Consider the following 16,824-nt stretch of genomic DNA (forward strand, 5'->3'; position numbering starts at 1 on the left):
CACCTTTTCTCTCCCATCCATTGTTCAAAACTCTCTAATACACTCATTTTTTCACCCCACTCCAGAATTAAAGTCACCATTAATAATTCCTCTGCTCTCTTAAGTGACTTCTTCCGTGGCCGCCGTATTAATTTTACAAGCCAAAATTTGCATTTCGTCTCAAAAATATTCTTTGCAAGAGAGAATTTAGAAATTTTCTTGGCACGCCAGATACCTGCAGGATGCATTTTACATTAGACGCCTCTGTGCGAGCGGTGAGTAGCCGAAAATATTAAATGAAGCATGCTCTGAAAAGGCTTATTGTTGGCAAAGTGAATTTTAAGTTTATCAAGAGTGCATTTTAGATAAATATAATATCGTCACTGGAAAGGCAAAATTACGTAAGCGCCAAAATAGGTATTTTGGGTTTTTTATATATTCGGAATCAGCGTTTCATTCTGCGTCGATCTGTCTGGGTAGCATTGCGATACGAGCACTTTTTTGGCGCTTACGTAAATTTAAAAATAGTTGACTTTTTTCAATTCCAGTTTCTTAAACGACAAGATTTTGGTGTTTTTTTCGTGACTGGTGTATAAGTAATATTGTGTTCCTATATAATAACTACATATTAACTTTAAGTAAATTTGGAATTCTATAGTTTGAAAAGTATCATTTTATTAGTAATTTTGGACTACTGAAAATAAAAAATAGACTATGTATAAGTCATTTTTATTTACAGCTTTTAAAATAAGTAAGGCGTATAAGAAAAAAATGTCTTAGCATGTTTATGCAGTGAATGGCGAATAAGTAATTTTGACTTACAGTATTTAGAATAAGTAAGGCGTGTACGTAAATTTGCCTTCACATTTTTATGCTGTTATTAAGCAAGTTTGTGGGCTAGCAGTAAGTTTCCCAGGAAGTTATTTTTTAACAATAGATCTAAAAGTAAAACTATTTTAGAATTGATTTTATAATTTATTAGCGACCCGCCCGGCTTCGCTCGGGTGCAATGCTGAGGAAAAATTAAATTATTTACGACATCACATTAAAATCCTCAAAAATAACAGTATTTATACACTATTTATTGGATGTTATTATACATACCTATAAATTTTCCTCTTGAATCACTCTATCTACTAAAGAAAATTGCATCAAAATCCGTTGCGCAATTTTAAAGATTTAAGCGTACATAGGGATATAGGGACAGAAAAAGCGACTTTGTTATACTTTTTAAGTTCTGTCGTTTGCATATTTAGCGCCAATTTTGAATTGAGAACTCAAAATTCAAATTTGTTGGAATTTCGAATATCAAAACAATTGAAAGCATTAGGATTAATGCAATTGTTTAGTCACAGCGTTGGTTTGAATCTGTCAGGTCACGTCCGAAAATGAATCTTACAAAGAAAAATTTTCTATAACTTTCGAAGAGGCCTACCGCGACTTCAGTGTTTCAAAGAGTTAAAATCTCTATTCCACGATGAAGTGCCATGTCTGCGAACCATCGAACGCTGGTATTTAGAATTCGAGCGTGGACATCCGCCTTCACTGAAGATAATATCGTTGCTGTCATACCGAGAATAGAGGCGTTATTAGGCATTTCAGGGACAACCATTTAAACGATATTGCATGAGGCACTTGGTGTGAGAAAACTTGCCGTTGCATCCCGCATTTTCTGACGATCATAAGGTAGCCCGCGTCAGATGGTGTAAGAAAACTCTTCAGAGGTTCAATCGAGGAGAGTTAAATCACGTGTACGACATCATCAGTGGTGACGAATCTTGGATTTATGCTATTATCCTGATTCCAAACAACAATCCACAGTTTGGGTCTTCCAAAACGAGTCAAAGTCGACTAAAGTTGTTCGCTCTCGAAGCACTTCAAAGAAGATGGTGGCTACCTTCGTGGAGAAAATCGGTCATGTTGCGACAATTGCACTTGAAGATCGTAGGACGGTTAATGCGGATTGGTATACCACAATTTGTTTACCACAAGTCATCGCCGAACTTCGAAAATCTAACCCAAAGCGACGCATGATGATGCGCAGGGGTGCAGGATGCTGCACCATGACAACGCAAGCTCACACACCGCTCGTCAAACGATTATTTGAAGCAGGAAAACGTAGAAATTCTTGACCATCCTCCATACAATCCTGACCTAAGCTCCAATGATTTCTTTACATTTCCTAAAATTAAAAAAGAAACTCTTCGCGGTCAAAGGTTCCAGTGCGGTGAAGAAGCGGCCAACGCTTTCAAGTCAGCCATTTTGAACAACTCTACTTTGGAGTGGAATAAATGTTAAATAATACCTGGTTCGAGCGAATGGAAAAGTGTATTAAACTTCGTGGTAAATACTCTGAAAAACAATAAGGGGAATTATTGAGGAATTAGAAATTCTTGAGGAATTAAAAAGACTTGACCCTTCCAGAGACTTGATTCGACTTAGAGCCACGTATGCTTGTCCTAATTCAAACAATTTTGAGCCCAAATATACTACTGCATGGTCGACTGTGCTGTCCTGCATATGTTATGTTAGTGGGCTCTGTTTTCCGCATTTAGACTCTAAGGTGGCCCATTATGCGTGTAATTGTTGACTACGTAAGCCAACCTATCTCCTTCTAGAAGCTCAGAAGCCTCCTGGGGATTTCACAGGCTTTGCGGAGCGACCCCATTCCATTGAGGATTTTTACCCGTTGTGCTGACACTCCCATGCATTCCAGGATTACATGGGGGGCAGTTTCTTCTGCGTCCAGACAGCCTCTGCAAAGTGGGCTGTCCGTTATCCCTAAGTTAAATAGGTGCTTGTTGAGTGGGCAGTGACCCGTTATACTGCCCACTACTATTCGGAGGTCATTGCGGTTTAAGCGAAGCAGTCGGCGAGTGAATTGGATATCATAGGCATGATATCCTTCGACTGTCTGCATGTGGGCAGCTGTGCCCATCTGTCGTTGTATAGTTGCTGGGTATGGTCCCGTACCCACGAGCGTAACTGACTGAAAGGTATCGGCAGGATTGGTTCGGGTCCATATACCCTGGTGTCTGATCCTCTCCTTGCCAGTTCGTCGGCGGCATCATTACCCAGCGATCCACTGTGCTGCCCTGCATATTATGGACGGTGGATGCCAACGACAAAATTAAGGGCAACATCCTTCTTTCAGTCATTTTGTAATATCGTCCATCTTGGATTTGAAATTTTGACATAATGACAGTATTCTACTAGTGTAGTCCTATCATTTGATACCCATATTGCCCTCAATACATATTACATATTTTTATTGGTACCTAGTCCGCTATTTTGGAACGGCGGCCATCTTGGATTTTAAATTTTGACATAATCACAGTATTCTACTTGTGTAGCTATTTCACTGGATACCCATATTGAGGGGGTTTGGAAAAATATGTTTTCATCATCAGCCGTATGACGCCCACTGCTGGGCATAGGCCTCCCCCAAGGATCTCCACGACGATCGGTCCTGCGCTGCCCTATGTAATCCCCCATTATGTACCGGCTGCCATCTTAGATTTATAATGTTATTGATTTTATTATATTGTATTGACATCGGAATTAAAGGTGCGTACCAAATTTCAGATCAATCTGACAACAGGAAGGTACTTAAATTGTAATATCTAATTTTGATACAAATATACCGTACGGGTTTAGCTAAATAAAACCGTTTAACCCTTTCACGAACAGAGACCATGGGTCATTGGTGGTTCATAATAGGTAGTATGACACCTTGGAATCGGAACGTCCGTATACGTTCTGTCTTTGAAAGTGTTAAAAAGAAACTTTTACAAACAGATAACGGGTTGTACGCTATTATTTATATTTTATGAAACTTTATTTCTGGCACTTCAGTATTTTAATAGCTATTTTTATAAATCAATTGAAGTAATAAGTAATTTAAGGAGGTATTAAGAATAATTATTTGTCTCTTACGTCGTTTTACCCATGTAAGATATTACAAAAACTTACTTTAAAGAATCTTTGGTGAACTGACATAATCAATCGATCACTTTTTAGGCAATTTTGACATAATGAAAGCAGATGTGTAAAAGTCGTTTCAGTAACTTTTACTCCGCTAACATTACAGTATTATTATATTTAAAGAAATATTGTCGTTCTCGTATGCATTGTCGTAAGAGCTGTAAGTAATTTTGCTTCCAAATAATATTTTAACCAGATGGCGGTTAAGTAAATTTGCTTTACTGTAAACTGAAGTCATTTTTACGTAAGCGCCACTATATCCTAAAATAGCAATCCAACTGTTATGATATGTATTGCTGGACATAGAAAATTAAAAAACAATGTAACCTTACATTGACATCATCTAAATTGGATAATTGGGTAAAAAGTTATGATAAAAAAACGAAAAAATGAAACTTTAAACGGCTTTTTCTCGAAATGGCCTTTTGGCGCTTACGTAATTTTGCCTTTCCAGTGACGATATGTACGCCTAGATTATGCGATTCGAACGGATTGGTTCCGAAAAAGATTTGTTAATTTATGTTTGATTCATCAATGTTTATTTTAGCAAGAGTTGTCAACTGTAAAATTAGTGTCGTTACTCAGTTACAAAAAGTTCAAAAAATTATAAGAATGATTTGTTCTGAATTCTGAGAAAAACAAATTTCTAAGTGAAAATGATAAGTAAAGTAATTTAAAAGAGCAATAAAAGATTTATTCTTCTTAACAGCTTGAAAACCCACTTAAAATAATCAAATTCATTTTCTTTGAATGCTTCGAAGAAACAGTAAAAAAAAAACTGAAATAATATTTAAGTAAGTAGACATTTGGGAATTGGCGAAAACGTCATGACTTTTGAAAATATTCTTTAACGTGTTTAATAACCTCTTATTGCAGACTCAGTTTATTGTGGTAGGTACTTTATTCAAGTTTTTTCTTCAACAGATAATAACAAACGTTACAAGGAAATACAACGAAGCGACGGTGAAGTGCGAGGTGCACAACGCTGTTGGAAAAAGTGCTGACACCAAAACTCTTGAAGTTACTTGTAAGTACACCAAAGCTGCCATAAACTCTTATTGCAAAATCACAGTAAGAGTTCGTCCTAAACCATCTACATTATAGTAATCATAGTTCGGTTTATAATAGACTTTAACAAAACTTACATATTTTTTTTCTCGCAACAATTCGAAAGTCAAGCCTTTGAGAAGATTATATTGGTTCATGAAGAGGAATCAATTTAAGAAAGCATTAATTTAGTCACGCCAATGTCACATCACTAATTTTCAATTTGACAGTTCTATCTTCTGCCTATTATTCGTATGTACTAATGAGGGTATTAGTATCATAAATTATATTATATCAATGATATGTAGAATGTATTATACTACCTTAGAATATACCATCTTCATTGTAAGATTAGAAAATTTGAGTTCAAATAGTGTTTAAATAAGCGAACGAAAATCACACACTTGGATTTTAAAAGGACAATCAGTCATGCAACTTACAGATTAAAATAATTGATACTTAGTGGGTAATTACCAACATTAATAATTATGTTCTACGTATTAACTTCTTAAACAAAGTAGGTACCAATAATAAGGAGAACAGCCGATTCAAAGATAAAAAATATATAGGTAATAACTTCAAGCAATTTCAGGTAAGTATTTTAATTTCAATGGGAGTTAAAATTAAATTTGGCTAAATGCTTTACGTTTGTAATATTAATTTCATTAATTTTGCGAGTCAAGACATCAAATACTCTTAATTAGACGATTTGGAATTATTCCAGTTATATTGACGGCCTGTTTTGTGAGGCTTTTAATATATTAAACGGTAACATTAATATTACACAAGGAATAATTATGTGCCTTTCTAAAGACATAATTTTGAGACATCAATAGCTTTCATCAATAACTTTGATAACTTGTAGTTCTGCCTACCTCTACAAAGATTACCAGCGTACCAGCGGTCCAAAAAACCTAACTTGATTAAAATGTTATAAATATCTTTTGTCTCTTTCGTACTACGTTGTAAACCGTTAGTGCGACAGTGACGAGAGATATGTCTCACTAAGCGGTGTACTATAACATCTGTCCTGTTTTCATTCTAATAATAACTTGACGTATTTGTATTTTTTGGCGAAACTTATTTGTACCTTTTACAATTGTCAATAACACTCAAATAACTTTAGCTTTAAAAAATTACAGATACGTCAGTTAACATTTCAGCCACGGTTTGTTGGACCACAAGTAATGGTAGTCTGTTAGTTTTCATGACAACGCTTGCATGATAACATAGGACTGTATAGGATGCCTAATAAATCTCTAATACTTGTTTACTTGTTAATGAGGTCAAGAATTTTTTATTCTCCTTTCGTATTACATTATTTAAGTAAATAAGTCAGTTTCTGAAAAGCTTAATTCCACAAATCTCAATAATGACCCAACCTTGCAACATACAATGGGGCTTAACAAACCAGCGGCAAGTCACTTCAGTATTACAATAGAGAATTCATACTACTATTGTATTAACCAGTCCTAAATGGGAAAATTGTACAGTCTATTTATGTTCTTAGAATTCACGGATAAAGGGAAAAGTGTCGCAGTTATAATTAAACGTAATATTTAGGAAACAATATGAGGTATAATTATATTATTGAAGTGCTAAATTGTTCTTTCAAGGAGAACTTCAATATAAGAAAGTATTTTAGCAGTAAAATTGGCAGTGTGCTTAATTTTGAGGAAACAGTCAAGGGTTTGGTGTGAAAATGTAGTAGATAAGGAAAACAATTATTATAAAGAATCTGTTTCTACTTAAACAATTTTAGTGTCCCAAATAAATGTGGTTGTATAGGTGTGTCAAACTGATGAAGCTGATAAAAAAGACTCAATTGTAAAATAAAACGAAAATGCATTATTTAAAATTCGAAACACTTGAGATTTTCCTATGATAGGTCTTGGTTCGAAAATCACTGCTAATAAATGCGAATTTCACAGACGGTCCTACCTTTATATCAAGACCTGAGAACGTGGAAGGAGAAGCAGGGTCAACGGCAACATTGAAGTGTTTGGTAAATGGTCATCCACAACCGAAGGTGCTTTGGCTTCGATATGACAACGAGAGAGTTATTGTAAGTATTTTCATTGTTATATACAAAGTTTTTATATAAACAACACGTCCGATAGCGCGAGGTGAAAAAGAAAATTAAAAAAATGGCATCTCCTCACCATCACAACAGATACTAAAGATAAAGAAAATTTGAAAAAAAGAAAAAGAAATTGGTAAAGATAACATTCAAGATGACAAATCAATTTTTGACAAATCAATACTTGAGATGTACCAGTACAAGGACAGGCAAGTATTTTAAAGTCGTAGAAGAGTACATTGAAATCCAACTTACAAAAGTTGATAAATTAATATCACGTGTTTAGCGATGAAAAAATACATCAACAAAAATACATAAGTAAATAAACCATTCGTCCTTCGGTTCTTGTTTAAATGATACTTCTACATTTTACCATAAAATATTTTGTTGTCTAGTCTTTATAGGTACTTACGTCTTTTGTTAAAAGTTCGGCGTCTGTACGAGTAGCATGAACGGCGTTCGTATCCACTTCATGCCATTATGCCAAGCCGATAAAACCTTTTACAAGTTTTCCTAAGCTTGAATTTTGTTTGCAGCGAGTCGGCAAGTCTCCAAACTTAACACTCACGATATCAGCACACACTGCAGGCCAGTATTGGTGCAGAGCTAGCGTGGAGAACTACCAGGATATTGAAGCTTCCGCCATGGTATACTTAAAAGGTAAGATCGTGGTTATCTTCGATTAATTTCTTCAGATACTCCTTGGGATATTATATATCTAAATAAATATAATAAAAATACTATTAAGAAATATTATTTCCTGAAGAAGCAATTAATTTATTCCATTCGGAACCAATATTTGATATATACAAATATAAGTTTAAAGTAAACATTTACAATATAATATATGTTGAATTAAAACAGTCATAATCAGCTAAATACTACTTGCAATACTGGTTATAGTCCAAAAACTTGTAGATGCGACTGATCATTAATATTGCAATATGTCAAAACGGTCATCGTGTTTTACGTGCCAAACGCTATGTTTATTCAAAATGCCTTTAAATCCTCAAATTAATTGGCCCTATCTTCCTTATCCAATAAATTAAAGTTTGAAACTTGAAAATTGGTTATTTTCTGTGCTCACTGCAACCTGTTGGTTATCGTAGCCTACTTTTAATTTCAAATTATCTAAAGAAAGTTAATTAGTAATGAGAAAAAGCCAGTTGATCAGTATGTAACTCCAAACACGTCCCTTAAACACCTCAAATCAATTCCCCCTGTCTTCCCAAAGCAATAAATCAAAGTTTTCGAATCGCAAACTGCTGGTTGTCAATTTGCGGGGCTCACATCAACCTGTTGGTTCAACCAACTTGCCGACTTGCAGAGTTGCCGCATAGAATGTCGTTTGCAAGACCATTCCCAATCCAAACGCGTTGCGAACTAGACAACTTTGGAACTGGAAACTGGGAAGTTGGAACTAGTGGGTCGGAGATAAAAGTTTGAATTCAACAATGGAACACCTGTGTGGTAGTTTTGTTTTTGGATCGAGATGAAAAGATTTTGATGGCCTTTTGCAAGTTAAATAAGCGAGAGGTTTTGAGGTGGCTTTTTAGTTAGAAAATTAATTATTATGATGCATTTACAGTGTCAGATAGAGATTAATAAAATCAGAAATTAATATCTGCATGCGATTCAACATTTATACTTCTCTATACCATTACGTAAAAAACACGGTTACGGTTAAAACATTGGCTGAAAATAAATATAATAAACAAAGGATTGAAAAACGTATTAATATCTTAATATCTTTGGATTTATATTGATTACTAATCACTAGTATTAAAATTATAAATAAGTTTTTATAACATTTCTTTGCATTGTAGGTCCACCAAAAATTCTATCAAACCAAACACAGTACGGCGTAGAAGGAGACAGCGTTCGGATTGAATGTGTGTCCTTCTCTGTTCCTAAACCTGACTACGTTATGTGGACTTTTGGAGGCATGGAGATTAATTCCTTTCATAATCAGGTAATTATTCAAGAAATTTTAATTTTTTTTCGGCTTTAAAAATACTCTTTAAAATGTCAAAATGTACTAGCATTTAATGTATTTATAAAAATAATAGTTATTAAGGGGTTCTGTCACACCGTTTGCTGTGAAGTGTCTTATAGCCTGCCAGATAAGTTATGAGTAGGTTATCCAAGATTTATCATCAGCTTATGGTAAAACACACTCATTATAAAAGTTAACTTACCGATTTGAGATCGATAAAATAAGATAATATTATTATTGTCGTAAGACTTTGATGACAATGGAAGAAGCGATAGTAGTGTATCAGGATTGTAGTGAGTGGAATTCTACGGACTCTGCTTATCCTAACGAGAAAATGGTGTGATCTTATTTATGTATATAATAGTCTGTTGTATGTTACCAGGAATATGCGTTTCTAGAAGAAACACTAACAGACAGAATGATGAAGTCTACTCTGATCATCCGAGAGAGCCAGACAAGACATTTTGGCACGTATAACTGCAGTGTCAGCAATTTGTATGGGACAGATAGCATTGAAATTCGCTTACTACCTGATAGTGAGTATGAAATTCTCTTCCATTTATCTTTGCCTTATTGAAATGTTTGAATAAAATCAGAGACAATTTTATTCGTCCGTATTTTATAAACTTACCCAAAAGATTGGATTCATGTTTGTCTGTTGTGGAAGTTTTTTTACAGCTATGTTCCCTTTAAGTGTCTTAATATTCACTCAAAAGATTTGTATGAAATTTTGATGTCATAGATGAGTATCACTGCTGAGATTGGATAGGATATCTGCCAGGTCCACTAGTAACTCAAATTAACAAATTCATAATTTTTCAGAAACCTTCCCTATAATTCTAATCATCTCAGCGTGTGCATCAGCAGCGATCCTTGTCCTAATTATTATGCTGATCATCATGCTCTGTCATCGAAGAACTAGAATGTCCGATGAGAAGAAACCTGATATCACTGACGTCGGGAAGACTTGTGTCGATCAGTTCAAGGATAGTGACAGGAGTTCCAATATTAGTGACCTGAAGATGGAGCTGAGGCAAGTCGAAGGAAGCTGCGATATGGTGAGTCTCACTTTCCAGTTAAATATTCTTTATTATTTTATCGTGAATTGGCTATATGGGCTTTCTCTCGTAACATTTCAGCAGCGGTAGATATACTGATTTTAACCAAAAAACAAAAGCACATTATAAATCCAGTAAATGCAACTATGAATATATATTTTTTTTCACACCCCCATACATTACTTAATAGTTACTTACTACGTAAGAGATAGAGTGATGGTGCACTGGCACCCATGTCTTCTTTTTCTACTACTCTGTGTATCGGATTTTTATTATATGCTGAAATATTTTAGGACCATTCAAACGGTGGATCGGATACAGAACTTCACTCAACTCTGCATCTGACCACAAATCTTGGCCTTCCACTAGCTGGTCCTGTACCTCTGCCTGATGCTGGTTATGATAATGAATTGATGAAACAATATCAGAGATATAGTGGAGACTTCAATCAGCCTATCAATAACTTAAATTTTAAGGTATGTGCTCATAAATGCCACTGTCACCATAAATATATCTTTAATAACTTAATTTTTTTAGAAAACCAGTCAATCAATCTTTTCCGTAGCTTAAGAATATTTAAAAATTACACTCACAAAAGTATTGCCTTCGCATTAAATGATTTCGAATTAGTCGAGAACGATTTTTTACGTTTAATATTAGATATGTTCAATTACTTGATGACTAACTATTATGCATTAATTTCATCAAAGGGCGCGAGGACTTGAAAACTCTAGTAATGTGAAATCTTTCTTCGTGTTGACTTAACAATGTCTGCCCTTTTGTCCTGCTCTTCTAACTCTGGTGTCAGAATATTACTAATGCATTAAATTCTTCTGAAACTGCGACATAAGAACTAATTTCACATATTCCTCAATAGCTTCACGGCCAAAGCAACGGTTACGTGCCATATGTAGACTATGCTAGAGACTACGTACCTCCTGGGGACTCTCTTACTGGATCGCTGACCAGGAGCACCGGGTCTACCTTTCCGAGCCACTGTGGGTCATTGAACCGTCAAGCGAGTTGCGGAAGGCTGGCGGGCTTAGCAGGACCTGATGGTAAGTGTGCCCAAGTAATTGATTCTAATGTAACAAGTACTTATTGTCACAGCCTCCGTGGACTAGTTGTTGAGCGTTGGGCTCACGATCCAGAAGTCCCGGGTTCGAATCCCTTGGTTAGGACATTACAAGTTGATCGCCTGATTGTCCGAAAGTAAGATGATCCGTTGGTCCCGGTTATTACTTACTTGTGTAGGTAAGTAAGTAATCGTTACATGAGCCAAGGGCCTTTGGCGGCTCACTAATAACCCTAAAACCAGGATTGATGAGGTTAGTAATCCATCTCACAACCCTTTTGCTGAATTGAAAAAAAAATATATATTTATGGTGCTATAACGTTGCCTAGTATTGGATACGACTACGATCCGATTGTATAAAAATGTCCAAGGTGATAAAATTCTCCAATGTTACTGGTTGCAGGCAGTTAACTCAGAAAATTTATGTCACTCTTTCTCTATCTAATAAGCTTTCGATACTCAGTGTATTTCTGTATGGTCAGATATTGAGTGTTGAGAATTTCCTCTATTGGACGATTATCAGGAGACAAAATTGTTCGTCGCAGACGAAGTTTAACGAGTGGTTTTACTGTCATCGAAAATCATCATTATGTATGATTTATTGTCAATTTACGGATTTAATTTCACAACTAAGAGTTGGTGTGTTCCATAGAAAAGTATATATATATATATATATAAAAATAATAATAATCATTAAGTATACCTACCGAAATTGTTTAATCCATATTATACTAATAATTATTACTATAATAAACTAACTTTTTTTTGGCGAAGGACAGGAGTCCTAGTATAACTTTGTAAAAGACTACTCTGGGTGCCATCCCACTTGCGTCAGACAGAGTACTGCGGAGCCTATTTTTCCCTAAAACAAGACAAGAGCGTCAATTGACTAACTTTTATGTTTTGTCGCCAGTGATACCCATGGCAAATCCAGGAGTGGTGGTGCCAGCTGGCGTTGACATAAGATATGCTGCCACTTATGGAAACCCCTACTTAAGAGGCAGTGGTCCATTATGTAAGTCACTTTCTACTTCTTCATTATTTTCCTCATAAAGTTTGTAATATATCATAAATACACGTCTACGAGTTACATTGCTACTTAAATAGTTCTTTCTTTTTGTTTATTGAGAAATAAATTAAACATTTTGTGGTACCATTAAGATTTTGGTTCGCACTTGACGTCTCCCACCGATCGCCATGTGACTGATGGAGGGGCATACTAATATTCTCGTATTGAAACCTTTTGATAACCAGTATTTTCTCTTTCAGCTTATGTGCAACAAATAAGTCCAGCCAGTTCAGGAGGAAAACCAGCTCCTCCACCTTATTATAGTATCAGGAATTCAAATTTAGCCTTGCCAGGTACATTGTTTGGTATTTTATTAGAATTAAATTTGAGAATGACGGTTTATTTGCTGCGCTATAGACAGATAGTATCAAAGTATGTATTCTCACCTAATAATTATGTTTTTTAACAAAAACAGTAAAATACTTGCAACGGACTTTTTATTTCGTAAGAGTCTTAAGAATGTTTATAGCTTACCATTAATTATTACTATTTCCACTTATCTAGAAATAGAAGCCCAGTCAAAGATGATCAAAAATCAATCTCTTTTTAAATTTCGATTTTTTTTTTAAATTTTTATTTATGAATTATATAACAATGGGTACGACGTTTCACCGCTTCATTGATGACGTCACAGAATAGTACTTCCATACAAAATCCAAAGAAAACTTTCGTTTTAGCGTTTCGTAACAAGTATCTCATTTGACTATGTTGTCAAGTATCCTATAAGTACCTATCATTAGGACTTGGAGTATGTTGCACTTGTATAGTTTCATTAGAAGTGTTTTTTTATGTTTATTTTAATAGTTGCCACATCTGGTTCTTCGCCGTCCTCTTCGTCGTCTTCGCGTCCTGTAACTAGTCCTATGCCTTCGTCTTCGTCCACAAATAGCGGCGCTCAACCACAAGTAAGACTCGTCACTTTTTTCTTTTATTTTTCTTTATTTGTGGTACAAATCACCTTAAGTCTTTTTAATAGCGCGAATGTTTCAAAGTTTTGAGGTTTGATGACGAATCTTCACCATATTATGTTTAAGTATTTTGTGTACCTTATATAGAGACACACTCTCACTTAGAAACGTCTTTATGAATATGTTGATATACATTTTGATGATTTATGCATGGATTAAAAAAAATCACAGTCAAAAAGACATCATTATTTTGCAATTATTATGTTTGCGTTCTTTATTACACATACTGGATGTTAGTGACATCGTAGCGAATGTTGAGGGGGATGATTCAGACCATGATTCTGAGTTAATACCTCTATAAAGTAGAATTTTCACACGTTTACTTCGCTCTCACACTTTTCCTCTTTTTTTTCTGTATTACTTTCGTACTTTCTTTATTCCCATAATTTTAAAGTAAACATTAATATTGTACATATATCTCTTGTTCTGCAGGTACCTAAGACTTCACCTTCTTCTGGGGCTCTTTACATTCTGCCTAACCAAGGATCAAGTCAAATCACTACCAAAGGTACGAAAATGTAAATTTAAAATATAAATATTTTATGAAATTTCATTGCAGTATTGCTTTTCAGAAATTTGTTACTTGAGAGGCTGATTAGTATAATCATTAGGTCGTCTGGTCTTTCAGTGAGTCTTGTGTACGATTCATCTAATGTTTGGGTTGTGAGTTCCATACTTTATCCAATCTCACCAGGGTTTCAAAAACAGTCTTTGAATGGATTTGCATTATTTTTGTACTGAATACACCTCTTCGTGGGCGTCTGTGACTTTGAATTTTTATGACTTAATGACAACAATTTAATTAATTTATTCAAACTATGCCACTAAAGTTATTAATTTTTTTTTGTTAGTAATTACTCAATTAACAGTTGGCTTGTTTGTTTGTTTTTCGTAATAATGTCTCTTAATATTTTGACCTTCCAAAATTCATGAGTTACAAAAAGCTAGCTAATTTAAACTTAGGTCCAAAGTTGAGATCTCTTTTCTCTAAGTCCTTTAGTAAACATTTAGCTTGCATAATATTCTAGGTACTCTTCACTTCATTACCTTAAAAGTGGCAATACACGTAAGGTTTTTTATCAAGTACAGGAGCACCATTTGTATATAGAAAGGCGTTCGTGTCTTACATTTGTTTGATCAAACGAGGATCAAACGATTGCGTTTCTTCTGCGTTTAATCTGCCGTGTATTAACGTTCTATTGCATTATCCAAAATTCTAAGCCCTACGATTTTGATTCCTTAAAATGCTATCGGGATATAAACAAAAGCTCAAATGTAGGCGACAGCATTTTTGAGCACTGTTGTGTGTTGTTCTTACATTTTGCTAGTTCTCCATACTATAAGTTGCTCTAAAATGTGGAGCAACGTGAAGTACATCCCTTATGAAGGATGAGTTAGTTACCAAAAGAAAAAACAGCCGGTTAGAAAAAGGCAGTTTTGATTGAAAATAAGTTTTTCTAAATTCTTCTTTCCGATCTATAAATGAATATTAAAGATGGTGTGACGACCTCAATGCTTATCGCAAGGATTGGCCGGAGATCGCACAAAGTCGAGAGGAGTGGAAAAATCAAGGGGAGGCCTTTGACCAGCAGTGGGATCGTATAGGCTAAATAAGATAAGATAAGATAAGAAATGAATATTACTGTAATTTTGCAGTGAAAATCTGCGCAAAGAGTTATAGTGTTAAATATAACCAAAGCAATATACTTGTTTACTCAAATAATATGGGAAACTGTCAAAATTTTAAAACACTCAACATAAGCGACACCTGATGCATTAAATAGCCAGATTTATCCTTATTTGTTTGAACGTTTTAAATTTTAGACTATCATACAGGTCAGTATTGACTCGACCTGTCTTCGCCTTGGAACATAACAGTAAAATGATCGTACAAATTCATCACTTAAGTTCAAGATTATCCTGAAGAAAGATTTCTTTTATTTTATTTTTTCCTTCTCTTTCCTCATAATGATGTTGAATTTGGACAATAACTCTCAAACAGAGGGTGAATTTTGTTTTTAAATGTTTTTTTGTTTTATTTACAGGTAGTGGATCTCAAACGACTGGAACTCACGTTTAATTTGTCAAACCTTTGTAGATAGGAAATAAAAAAAAATATGTCAAATGTTTTACTGAATTAGAAAAAGACAATTATTTGGATGTTATAGCAGTAAAAGTGCTAGGTAGTAAAAATTTATGGAATTTGAATTATTTTACTTCCACGCTCTAATAGGATTAAATAAGTTTTGAAATGAGCCTAAAATGAAAAAGCTTTAAGTGTTGATGTCAAAGAAAAAATAATTAGTAATTTAGATTGTGTTTTTAAATACTTTTACATTAAGTAAAATAATTATTTCTTAACTGATTTAGAATTTAAGCGAGTTTGTATAGAATTTTTAGATTATTTTGAAAATCTAGATCTTATCTGAGACTGAGTGTAACTTTTTACATGATAATGTTATAAAAATATTACGTGACTTAAGCTTAAACTATTATCTGTAAGTGTTTATAGGTTTATGAAAAATAATGTATACGTTTTCATTATTTTTCTTATCTTCTTTTTTAAGTTGTATTACAATAATGCAAGAAACAATATTCTTCGTTTTTTTTTAGTTAATTACAGGCCTAATAAACTTTCTTCAATTACTACAATAAATATTTGAATTTCACTCGGAATAAGAATTTATTGTTAGTTATTACTGTAATGTGGTTTTAAAATTCGAAGAAATTATTTTCGAAAATGACTTCTGTGAAATGGTTAATCTCTTTTTCGGTAACTCCATTTGTATAGAATCGAATAAGTCCAAAGGATTTTAGATTAATATTTTAGAATGATAATTTTATCTTTGTAGTTAATGTCAATTTGTGAATGAAAATGTTATTTTAAGTTACTACTGAAAGTTTTTACGAATTAAAATGATTATGAGAAGTAAGATTAAATGAGTTTTTACATAAAATGTGTTCTATTAATCTTCTTAGTAGGTACCTACTTACAATTCTCCGTAGTTAATGCCATTTGCGGCATATCCACAATAAGTCACTTCAAAAATTCAAAATTATTTATGTGCTCATAAAACATGGTACAATAAAGGTTTTACAATAAATGTGAGAATCTCATGTTTTGCCGCAATTTGGCATGCAAAAATTACTTCCTTACATTTTTTTACAATAACAAGAACGAATAGCCACACTAAAGGTTCTTTCACCATAAGGTTGCCTGGTAGTAATTGCTGTTTAGCAATAAGGCCGCCTATTGTAAGTATTTTATCCTTTTTTACTGCAATAAAGAATTATTGATTGAAGAATCTTACTTAGAGTCGGGGATTATGTCTTCACTAAGTTGACGGATAATCTATATAGGCGACATAAATACTCTACCCTTCTTTTTTTGTAGGTTTTAACTGCTTGGCCGGACAAATGGAGCGCTAAGGGCTCTCACCCGGTTGTAACTGTATCGGGAACCATTTAAAAAAAATATTGTTATAAGTCACGTGAAAAAAAAGGTACAGGCAATAGCCACGAGCTTTAATATGTACTTATACATATTGGTATCATGTCACATTAACTT

General features: G+C 34.2%; 2 protein-coding genes across 5 annotated transcripts in view; both read left to right on the plus strand.

The window, feature by feature from the left end:
• Window positions 1-7,726, plus strand: part of LOC126378203 (zinc finger matrin-type protein 5) — a 233,798-nt gene extending 226,072 nt beyond the window's left edge. Inside the window, exon 4 of the mRNA XM_050026423.1 lies at window positions 7,717-7,726. The gene's annotated coding sequence lies outside the window, so the exon portion shown is untranslated. The remainder of the gene's footprint in view (window positions 1-7,716) is intronic.
• The window catches only part of LOC126378047 (irregular chiasm C-roughest protein-like), a 416,593-nt gene extending 401,053 nt beyond the window's left edge, over window positions 1-15,540 (plus strand). For 3 of the 4 annotated variants that reach the window (XM_050026146.1, XM_050026143.1, XM_050026142.1), the window contains exons 10-22: window positions 4,888-4,990; window positions 6,942-7,075; window positions 7,627-7,750; window positions 8,917-9,062; window positions 9,469-9,622; window positions 9,909-10,144; window positions 10,438-10,620; window positions 11,022-11,202; window positions 12,133-12,234; window positions 12,489-12,581; window positions 13,093-13,193; window positions 13,689-13,764; window positions 15,302-15,540. In XM_050026146.1, the coding sequence (XP_049882103.1) occupies window positions 4,888-4,990; window positions 6,942-7,075; window positions 7,627-7,750; window positions 8,917-9,062; window positions 9,469-9,622; window positions 9,909-10,144; window positions 10,438-10,620; window positions 11,022-11,202; window positions 12,133-12,234; window positions 12,489-12,581; window positions 13,093-13,193; window positions 13,689-13,764; window positions 15,302-15,336 (1,668 nt within the window). In that variant the 3' untranslated portion in view covers window positions 15,337-15,540. The remainder of the gene's footprint in view (window positions 1-4,887; window positions 4,991-6,941; window positions 7,076-7,626; window positions 7,751-8,916; window positions 9,063-9,468; window positions 9,623-9,908; window positions 10,145-10,437; window positions 10,621-11,021; window positions 11,203-12,132; window positions 12,235-12,488; window positions 12,582-13,092; window positions 13,194-13,688; window positions 13,765-15,301) is intronic. The other variant, XM_050026145.1, reaches the window with a different exon arrangement.
• The last annotated feature ends 1,284 nt before the right edge of the window (window positions 15,541-16,824 follow it).

This window comes from Pectinophora gossypiella, chromosome 25, assembly GCF_024362695.1.
Source record: "Pectinophora gossypiella chromosome 25, ilPecGoss1.1, whole genome shotgun sequence".
NCBI lineage: Eukaryota > Metazoa > Arthropoda > Insecta > Lepidoptera > Gelechiidae > Pectinophora > Pectinophora gossypiella.